The sequence below is a fragment of the Talpa europaea genome, assembly GCF_964194135.1.
Source record: "Talpa europaea genome assembly, chromosome: 13".
Lineage (NCBI taxonomy): Eukaryota > Metazoa > Chordata > Mammalia > Eulipotyphla > Talpidae > Talpa > Talpa europaea.
The window spans coordinates 40381591-40392387 of NC_140080.1; the positions used below are offsets into that span (position 1 = coordinate 40381591).

The following is a 10797-nucleotide window of genomic DNA, read 5'->3' on the forward strand; positions in this document are numbered from 1 at the left end:
AAAAAATAAAGACATGCAGTCACAACACAGTCATTTATTACAGTGAGTTACAGGTGACACATTAAGTATTAATCTTGGGTTGGTGTAGCGACATACTCTGTCTACATAATTTTATCAAGTCCACATAACAATAGCACACACTCCAGCAGTTCCCCACCAACTGACCTTGTGTCTTAAGGGGCCCATTCCCTGGTGTATCTTCCTCAAGAGGTTCTGAGTCCCTCTTTAGTGATGGGGTGGCAGGAGCCAGCAGTGCCATTTGGCAGGAATCCCACACATGGTCTGGCACCCATCTGAGCCCTTGGCCCTGTTTCTCCCCTTCAAGTTTGTCTTCCCTTTTGCTGGCACACGGGGCAGCAGATACCCTGAGGGGCTCCAGGAATTGTGCTTACAAATCAGAGGGTGTCAGGGCCCTGACTGCGTCCTGGCTATAGAACGGCGGCCTCCTGGCACACTATGCCAAGACTGGCACCGTGTCTCTTTCGCATGACTGCATGGGGCAGGGCTGGCAGAATGGTTCTGCAGTCTGTATTCTGCTGAGTCAAATTGTTTATGCAGACCGAGACTTGAAAATAAATTTCCCTTCAGGGTCACACATCTTAGGAAACATCCTATTAACGTCATCATTCTCGATACTAATACCAGTACTGTAAAAAAACAAAAGGCCAACTGAAGATTGCGTAATTAGCAAATGTTGAATTCTAGGTCTTTGAGATAGCATTTTGATTTAAAATCTTACTCTTTATAAGAACAGGGAAGGCACACCCAGAAGATTTCAGGGTAGCTGCGAGACTAGGAAAGGTAAGAGGTCTTGCTACGGGGGATGTGGGGATGTGTGGGGAGAGGGTGGGCAGAGAAGCACATTAAGATGAGTCTGTTGTGCCAGGGTGACTGGTACCCCAGGATCGCTTCTGCAGTTGGGTTTCTCTCAGGTTATGTGCTTCTTGGAAATTTGAATAGAAAGCTGGAGAAAAGCAACAGAGCACACATTCCTTTAATCCCAATAGAAAACCTTCCCTTCTTTTCATTGTTATTCCAGGAGAAGGACCCTTAGAGCTCTTTGTCTTCCACGGGCAGCTGTGTGCAGGAAGGGCTTGTGAGAGGCCCTTGAGAATGCTTTAAGTTAGAATTTTTTTCTCATGGGAACATGAGGGAAAGCGGAAAAACCTCCAGATTGTTTAGTGAGGAAACATGACCTTCCTATTCTTCTTCACTGGGCCTCATCAAGTGGTGGTGACTAAAACTCAGGTCTTCCCCAGCTGGAGTATAAATACATGGCCGTGCAAAAGCAGCTGTCACGCTGGGCACAGCAAGGGAACCGCTGGCTCTGTGGCTTCCCTGGGCTTTCCAGTTCAATTTTAAACTCCAGGTAAATATCACAGGCAGCCTATCATGAAGCTGGTAACTGTCTTCCTGCTGGTGGCCCTCAGCATTTGCAGTTACTCTGGTAAGTAGCCTGGAACGAATGATATTTCTCTACTTTTCTATTAATAGACACACAACTAGTAAGCCTCGGCTCCCAGTGGAAGCCGAGGGTGTAGGAAGTTTTAGCATCACAGAATGATAAGGTTGAAAGGGATTTCAGATCCCTTCCCTGTTGCCGACCTTCAAGCACAACCCAATGCAAAGACTACTGCCAGTGCTGCCGAATAAGAAGCTAACCACCTTCCACGGAGGGGCTGCAAAGCACATTTCCCTGCCAGACATTGGCCGCCATAGTTTCCTGTCTTCCTTAATTTTGAGTCTAAATCTTACTTTGTAACTTCTTTCTTTCATGCTCTTGAAACTCGATGGAGTTATTCTTGTTATCATTTCTAATAAGTCCGGTTGCCAAATTGGTTCTCCTGAGATAGAGCAACATTTATCTGTTCACCAAGCCAGTGGATATTTACTATGTGGCTGTGGTGTGTTGGACACTGGGTAAGCATCGGGACATTCAGACTTTTTTTTATTTGTATATATTTTACATCATTGTTCATTTTTTTAAACAATGTTTGCTCCCCCCCACTTGCAGCTGCAGTACCCATGGAATTTCCTTCCCCAACGCACCTGTGCACCATCACCACAGTCCCCTGGGCTCCTCCCTCCCTCCCTCTGACTTTCAGACTTCAATCAAACCTTCCTGTTGCTCTCAAGGTGCTTCTGGCCCCTCAGTGGAGGCACACAGCTTAGTCGTACTGAGGGGCACATTTCAGTTTCCAGGTGGGATGTAGAACTGGCTTCTTAGAGGAAAATGGGGACAGATCCACTCTTTTGAGAGGGAGTCATTGCCACTATCAGCAAGATGTATATGGGCACATCTAACAAAGTACATCATCGTGGTCACTGCTTTTTCAAACAACGGAAAGCTTTGAGGGTCTTCCTCCCAGGAATGTGTAAGTACTTGCAGGGAAGACATTCACCAAAGTGCTTAAATTAAAAATTGGGAGAAGCTGGGTGTTGCCCACACCTACCTACATTGGCAGTTTGACTTGTGACTTTTTTGAACTTTTGGACAAATTTGTGACTTCACCATTTTTAGCTGTTTTGTCATTCTTGAGTGTCCAGGGGTAAGTATCTGTGGTCAGTGTCAGCAGCAGAAACATGTTGGAAGGAAATAAATATCCCCCTGCTGGGGTAGGATTCTGGAGGGGATATATGTGGTAGAAGATAAAGAGAAGGTAGAAGTATAGGCCTCATTTGAAAGATTTGAAAGGGAAATAAAAGGAGTTCCGAAGGAAAATGAACTATATATGGCAAGGTCTTTGCTGGCAGGAGGATGCGTGCTTTCATGTGTGCCCTCTTGCATATTGTGTATTGTGATGTTTGGCCCTCTACCCAAATACACCTAAGTGGCACATCGAGCATTTCAACTAATTGGCCAGTAAGGTGAAACCCTCTGAAGCTTCTCTCCATCCTGAAAACTAAATTTTCCATGTGACAGGTATCCTCCCTGAGCATGGCGGGGCAGGGACATCCAGCTCCAGAGATGGGGTGTCAGGCCTGAGAAAGCATTGTAAACACTGTGCTTAGCTGCTTGCTACTAAGACTCAAGACTAAAGTTTTTTTGTTTTGTTAGTTCTTCACAAATTTTTTGTTTCTTTGTTTAAAATATGTATTGACTGCTTTATTGGGACCTGCACAGACAAAATTAACTGTATTATATTCCATTAATCTGTCTTTATCAATTTAATTATTAGACCTGCCAAAAGAACCAAGAGAAATATGGTAAAAACTTCCCCTTCCTGACAATGTGCCAGTGTTTTTGGTAAAAATATGTATAATATGTTTTTCTCTCATTCTCTATTCTTTCCTTTTGATTCATCTATGTGATCTTTCTTTTGTATTCACAAGGGCATGTTTATTATAAAAAGAGAAGGGAAGTAAAGGATGCTTGCACACACACAAACAGGTGGAAGGAGGTGTTCCCCGAAGGGGCAGATTTGTTAGAAGAGAGGCCTGCATGGTCACAGGTGGGCAGTCTTGGGAGGAGAGCTGCTTCTGCTGCTTTAGAAAGGGAGAAGGTTGGTGAAGAGCGACATCTACACAGGCACAGGCTGCAGGAGAGCTGCCTACTTGATCTTTCTAAAGCCAAATTAAAATGCAGTTGTCCAGTATGAAAGCATGGTTAGTGTCCCACTGCCCTCTGGGGAAAAATAAACAAACAACAAACTCTTTAGTATGGCATTCAAGACTTTGAAAAGTCTGACCTCACCTGAGTTTTGCAGCCTGAACTCCTTAGCATGTGCCACTGGAATTCTGTCCTCCAGACACTGGACAGAAGGGTCGTCCCCCTGTGTGTGTACTTTCATGTTAATATCTCAGTGTCTATGTTAATTTTTTTTTCCTTTTTACAATGCTTCTCCTCTTCTTTACCTGTGATCCTGATGGTTGCCTCAGGCACAGCTTCAGCAGTACCTTTTCTGGGAAGATGCCTGCCACATTTTCCACACTTGGATTAGTCATCCTTTTGTGTTCCTTCCCAGCTGTGTCCATGATGTAGCACAACATGTTGTACTGTGGCATGCACAGGTCTTCATTGTCTGCTACAAGCTGAATTTTCTGATTGTATCCTTGTCTGATTCATCTCCATAGCTGCACCAGCTGGTGTAGAGTCAGTGCTTAGTTATGTTTGTTGCCTGGAGGTGAATTGGTTGGAAGCAGGGTCCAGGACTGTGGTTGGAAGCAGGGTCCAGGGCTGTGGTTGGGTCCATCCATATCCTCAAGTGCTGCTTCATTGTGGCATCTCCCCTTTGGCTTCCCAGTCGTGGGCTGTGGAGATAGCTGTGCTCAGAGTGCATCCCTACAAATCAACTACTGCTATCTGTTGAGTCCTTGCTACCTGCCAATCTGTGTTAGGCATGGGGTAAAATAATAAATTCAGATTCCCTGTTCTGATGAAGCCTGAATTCTAGAAAGCAGATGAAAGCAAAAAAAGTTTTAATGTTTTAGGTAATTGTAAAAAAAAATATAGAGGGTAACTGGCAGTCTTTCTCTGAGAATTACATTTGAGAAGGGATAAAATACTGTGAGTAAAAGAGATACAGGGGGATGGCAGGGGGTAATGCCAGTAGGTGCAAAGGACCTGAGGCAGCAGTTTTCATGAGAAATCAAGATGAGTGGGACTGGAAAACTGCCATTAATGGGCTGAGTGGAAGGTGTTGAGGTCACACAGGAACAAGATGTGCCCGTTTCACTTGCTTTCTTTTTTGCTCTGCAGCTACTGCGTTCCTTTTCCCCAAGTTACCACTTCCCACCAACAATTTACCTTTACCTCTGGACAGCGTGCTCCCTTTCCTGGATCCATTAAAACAGCTTCTGAAAACTCTGGGCATTTCTGTTGAGCACCTTGTGGAAGGGCTGAGGAAGTGTGTGAATGAGCTTGGACCAGAGGCCTCTGAATCTGTGAAGAAACTGCTGGTAACTACAGCTTATGGGGCGAATTTGTTGAAGGGCAGAGCTTTGTCTCCCTGAACACCCACTTTCCCACTCTGTCCCGCCCTGTCCCATCCTCACTTGTGAAGGTGTATTTCCCCGTTACTGACTGTGCCTCGTAAAGTCTCAAGTTCTGAATCTCACGGAAAGTGCAGTAATTCCACTTCAATGGGAATGTTTGAATGAAAGACACCTGTATTCCAGTTGTGACTTTACCAGTTGCCATTCAGGATGGGACTTAGTTACTCCGAGCCTTTGCTTCTGTAGAGTAAAATAGTGGCTAAGTAGGATGGTGAGAATGATGTTTTTAGAAACGTGCTAATCACATATGTGTAAACATCTCTTATTTTTATATCTGTCCTTCTGCCTTTCAGGAGGCCCTCTCACATTTGGTGTGACAGCAAGATGAAGTGAGAGTGGAGATGGAGGAGGGGAGCTCTTCCCTTCCCCCTGGCTGTAACTCATTCCATCCAGTTATAAGCAAACCACCCTAAAGCATGTAACTCCTGAAAACAACGAATAAAGCAATGAATAGATTTCAGTTTGTCATATTTGCTATTTCTGTGTGTGTGTGTGGGGGGGGGTCCTGTTCCGAAGGACTTATTAACTAGAATCTTTTCTGGCCTTGGGTCAGAAACTTTAGAGAGCCAATTGCTTAGAATCTGCCAGTCTTCCCTCTCCTTTCCTTTTCTCCAAGTTAAATATCCCCATTTTCTTGACTCCTCTTTTTTCTGACAGCGTTCCCTCCATTTTCTATTCCCCTACTTCTAAAGAAAATTTTGAGTAAAAAAAAAATTCAGTTTTATCTGATAAGACTAAGAGGTCTTACAAACCATGTTGGCCTAGAGACTGTGTCACCAGAATGTGTTTCCGTTAAGTCTGTGGTCATCCTGGGGCCACTCAGGAGCCTTCACAAACCCCTCCACCAAGTTAGGCCTTTATTCCATCATCCTTTGCAAATGGGCTCTGAACTATCTTTTTCTCTCCCCGATGCTACCATCTACAGTGATGCCAGAATTAACTTTCAAAGACATTCTGATTTAGTATGATCACGTATGAAATAGGATCCAGGCTCCTCAGTTGGCCACACAAGGCCCTCAGGATGTGACCTTTGCTTACCTGTCTATTCTCATCAATGGTCTTTTCTCCACATGTGTTCTAGCTCCAGTCACACTGAGCGAATGACGAGATATCTTTGCTGCTTATACCTTTGTCTTCACGAAAAATCAGGTTTCTTCCCACTTAGAAAATTTGCCACAGCCTGCCTTCAGACCTGGGCTTGTCCTAGTCTTGGGACCCTTTGCCCTCAGACCCCATTTCCTACATCCCCGCTCTGCTGCTCTTTAGGGGACTGCAAGGGGCACAATGCTGCCCCCTGCAGGTGTTTTTTCTCAGGTTCTCACCTAGCTGACATCTGCTCTCAGAAGACCTAGGCCCCAAATAGGAAGTGGAGAAAGGGGGAAGCCAGAGTGTGGCCTCCTCTTCCTTGCTGTTTAGGAGAAGTCTCTGGAAGTCCCTGCGCCATGTCTGAGCTGCCATACCCTGCCATAGGTCTGCACCGGTTCAGCTTTGGCAGGTGACTCGGGGTCTGGCTACACGGTCTCTCTTGTTTTTCTCACATGGTAGCGGCCTCATGCTGTTATGAGTTTCAAGTTGTCTCACCACTGCCTGTGTGACTCTAGGTCCTCTAGCATCTGTTGAATCAATTCTGTGCGGTACACTCCCTCTGTTCTAAGAATTAAAATAGATTCTGGTTCTTGGTTGGTTCCCAATTAATACAGTGTCACATGCTATTTCTTCTGTGACGATTATCTTGACTTCTACTCTTTTAGCTCTCAGTTTTTGGTGTGTTTTATAATTTTGATTTATTTTTTAAAATTTTTTTTTTTTAATTGAGACAGCATTGGTTTACAACACTGTATGTGATTCAGAGACTTAGGATCACACCTCCTCAGGTACATGTCACCACACCACCAAGGTACCCATAGTCCTCCACCAGCATCCATTGTGCCCCACCCACCTTACTCTCTACCCACTCATGTGGCCTCAATTCCACAGTCATATTTCTAGGGTTCGTTGTTGTTTTGATTTTGTCTGACCCTTTGTTTTGTTTCTATTCATTCCATATATAAATAAAACCATGCAGAATTTGTCTTTTTCCTTCTGATTTATATTGCTTAACATTAACCCCTCCAGTTCCATCCATGTTGTCACAAATAGCAAGAGTTCATCTTTTTTTTATAGCTAAGTACTATTTCATTATATATATATGTTTTTTTTTCCAGTCCACTCCTCTGTCCTAGAAAACAGATTGTTTCCATAACTTGCCTTATTATCCTGATTTCTCCTGACTGTTGATGCCTTCAAAGATTCTGAAGTTGATTCCTTTTCTCTTTGTAGATATCCTGCCTTTAGGGATCTCATGTGCTCCCACTGCTGCCAGTGTAACCCTTATGTTAGGAACTCTGAAATCTGTAGGTGTAGTCTATATCTCTTTGAGAATAAACAGTTTACTTACCTATAGGACACCTTCAGTAGGTGCCATTTTTTAACGCTCAACTCATCAGACCTCTACCTGGATTCATCATTTTTATTTCAGAACATGGTCTTGTGTTCTAATTGCCTACCTCAGTACATACAACACAAAAATTGTCCTGGTTGCCTAGGTCAGAAACTTGAGATAATCCTATGTTCTCCTCCTTTTCAGCCTTACTTCTAATTGGGAAACATGCCCTGTCTTTTTATTATAAACCTTTTCATATCCATCTTAAACTTTTTTTATTATGACTGCTGCTACTGCTCTTTTCAAACCCTTTACATTTATCACCAGCCTACTGTGTAAGTCTCACAAATGGCCTCAGTATGCCCAAAGCTGATCCCTTCCAATCCATCAGCCACAAAACAGAAAGGGTGTTTCTTAAAACACGAGAATCATTATTCAGCTTCAAACTCTTCAGTAGTTTTCAATGTTGATTGAAAACTGACATTATTTTAAACCAACAAGCATATTCATAACAGATTTAGACATATTTATTTTGTAAGATTTATTTTTATTTACTGATGCATACAAGAAGTGGGGTGTAGGCCAGAGATACAGGGGGTGAGAGGGTCACCAGAGTCAGGGTAGGGAGCAAACAGGCAAATCTACTGAAATACACTGCTGAGGGGAGCGGCGGGAGAGACAGGAGAGGTCTGCTGTGCCATGATGGTCAGCTCCCTGGCTGGGATTGAACTCAGGCTGCAGTGGCTGGCGATAGCTTGATAGCACTGAGACTTCACCCCTGTGCCACCAGGGAGGCCCCATGCTTATTTTAAGGTCTCCCCTCTAGACTGTGATATTGTTACAGGGCAGCCCCTATATAAAACGGGTTGCCTGGCTGTGGGTCCCCACCCGTGCGCTTAAAGGGACTTAATACTCCACTGCAGGCACACACAAAAGGTTAATAAAAGGTTTATTTACAAGGGAAGGGGAAATGAAGGAATGTACAATTCAGGGAGAAAATAGGGAAATAAAGTCTTAAATGTGTCCTACCCGATCCGCCAACCTGGAAACCCAATGGCACTCAGAGCTGGCCTAGAGCAGCGAGCTGGCGGAGAGCCAAAAGGGCGCCCCCCCCCAAGGCCTAAGTGTCTGGTTTTTATACCAAACCTGGCTGCTTAACTCCACCCTCAGGTTCCAGCAACCTTCCCTTTGGTGGTGATGGGATTTGTCTTTCCCAATGTCCTGATGACTTTGGTCTGGAGTGGGGGTGGAGTCCACAAAGCCTGTATGGAGTTTGCTCAGGACATCCTTTCCCCCTAACAATGTCAGATGGATAGGGACCTGAACATATGTAGGTCTTCATCCTCAGCACAGAGTTTAGAGCCTGAAGATAGTGTAGTATTCATATTCATTCTGTTAATTTTATCTTGGTGAGTTGACTTTTTGTTCTCACCCATCTACTTTATGAAACTATTCACTGCTCTCCGAGCTTGGTGTATTTTGCATATTTGAAAAGGATGACACAGTATGTTTTCACTCAACATGCTAAGTGGAGAAACCTGTGGGACAGAGTTTGTGTCATCAAGCTCTGAGTAATTGATATAATATGACATTCTTTCGGGGCTGGAGGTTTTTCCTGGGGGTGTATCAAAGAGAGTGAGTTAAGAATGTATCTGAGGATGAGCTATTTTGGGGAACATAGACAGAAATTGATGCTGAGCATGGTAGAAATTCATGACAAAACTTACTATGAAAGTGACAACACCAAATGCTGATGAGTATGTAGAACAAGTGGATTCTGTAGAAACATTCATACTGATATGAATGTAAAATGGTACAACTACTCTGGAGCAACATTTTGACAGTTTTTAAAAAATATAAACATACAATGACCATATGAGCCAATAATTGTACTGAGATTAATAGAAATGATGTATGTTCAAGTTCTTGGGCACCCGTAGGCACTCCCCAGAGCCCAGAGACCATGCCAGGAATAGCGGTGTAGCTCACTCCACTGGGGAACCCAGTCCCCAGTCACCGGGGTGTCTCTTGTTGAACTCTCCAGAGGCTTTGCTGTCACTGTGAATTGTGGTCTTCTCCAGGCCAGCAGGAGAACCCGGGTGGCTGTTGGGGGAAAGGCTTATAGCCCTTGCAGTGAAGTGGCACCATTCCTGACTTCCTGCTTCTCAATCTTTCCTTCTCTTTCCAGTGGTTTTTTTGTTTGTTCCTTTTGGCTCTCCTCCTTGCTGAGACTCTGGTCTTCTCCCCAGCTCTGTTCTAGATGGGGTTGCTCGCTCCGGGCACTCAGCCTCAGTATTCCGAGGAAGCAATGACTCAACAATCCTCTCTGTCCTCATGTCCTATAGGACGGACAACTCATGAATCATGGATACACACAAGCTGCATGGGTTTTCAGATAATGGTACTGTGTGAAAAAGTCAGTCCTCAAAGGTTAAATAGTGTATAAGTCCATTTATATAACATTCTCAAGGTGACAAAATTTTAGAAATGGAGAGATTTGTGACTTCAAAGTGTTGAGGAGGAAGGTGGGAATGAGGGAAGTGAGTGTGCTGTGTGAGAGTGGTCAGATGGAGGAAGCATTTTTGTCGTGTCTGTATCAATGTTAGTATACTGGTGTTGATATTGTAGTATAGCTTTCCAAGATGCTAACCATTAGGGGAAACTGGAAAATATGCCTTATCTCCTGTATGATTTCTTACAACTGCATATGACTCTATGACTAATAAAATAAAAACTTAAAAATATTGTGAAGATAATTAGAATGTAAAAATACATATTACACAAAATTATATGTAATTTATATTTACAGTGATATAGAATAATATATGTAATTTTCAAATTTTTCTTCCATCAATCACAGTAAGTAGTGGAAAATATTTAACAATTTAGACATTTCCTGGACATTAAAAACTTGCCTATATGAATGAACCATATTTTATTCTCATGAATCAGAATCTATCATTTTACCTATATAAATATTTAAATTATTTATAGTAATGTTTTTTGCTATTATAAAGAGTGCTACAAGGAACTTCATACAGAAATGGAAATGTGATGCTAAGAATTATTTAATATTGAAATTTTGAGAGTTTCTGATAAAGTTCCACTGGAAAGAGCAGTTTGGACCTGAGATCATTGCGATTATGGACATTCCATTTCCAAAGATGGGATTAGGGGCCCAAGACAATGCCGAGTGTTATTCTGCTTGTGAAAGCAATAAATCCCTTCTTACTATGTGTTGGAGCTCAGGAGGTAGTGTATAAATTATTTTCTTTCTTTTTTTAAAGATTTTTTTATGCATACAAGAACTGGGGTATAAGCCCAGAGGTATGGGGTGGGGGAGTAAGAGGATTCACCAGAGACAAACTGGGGAGCATAAC

The 10797-nt window shown here is 43.2% G+C and overlaps 1 protein-coding gene across 1 annotated transcript; it reads left to right on the forward strand.

The window, feature by feature from the left end:
* Positions 1-1392: 1392 nt before the first annotated feature.
* On the forward strand, positions 1393-5312 carry SCGB3A2 (secretoglobin family 3A member 2; the record flags this gene model as incomplete). Its single annotated transcript, XM_084252297.1, has 3 exons — positions 1393-1447; positions 4700-4899; positions 5289-5312. The coding sequence occupies 3 exons, from the start codon at positions 1393-1395 to the stop codon at positions 5310-5312; spliced, it is 279 nt and encodes a 92-aa protein (XP_084108423.1).
* Positions 5313-10797: the final 5485 nt, after the last annotated feature.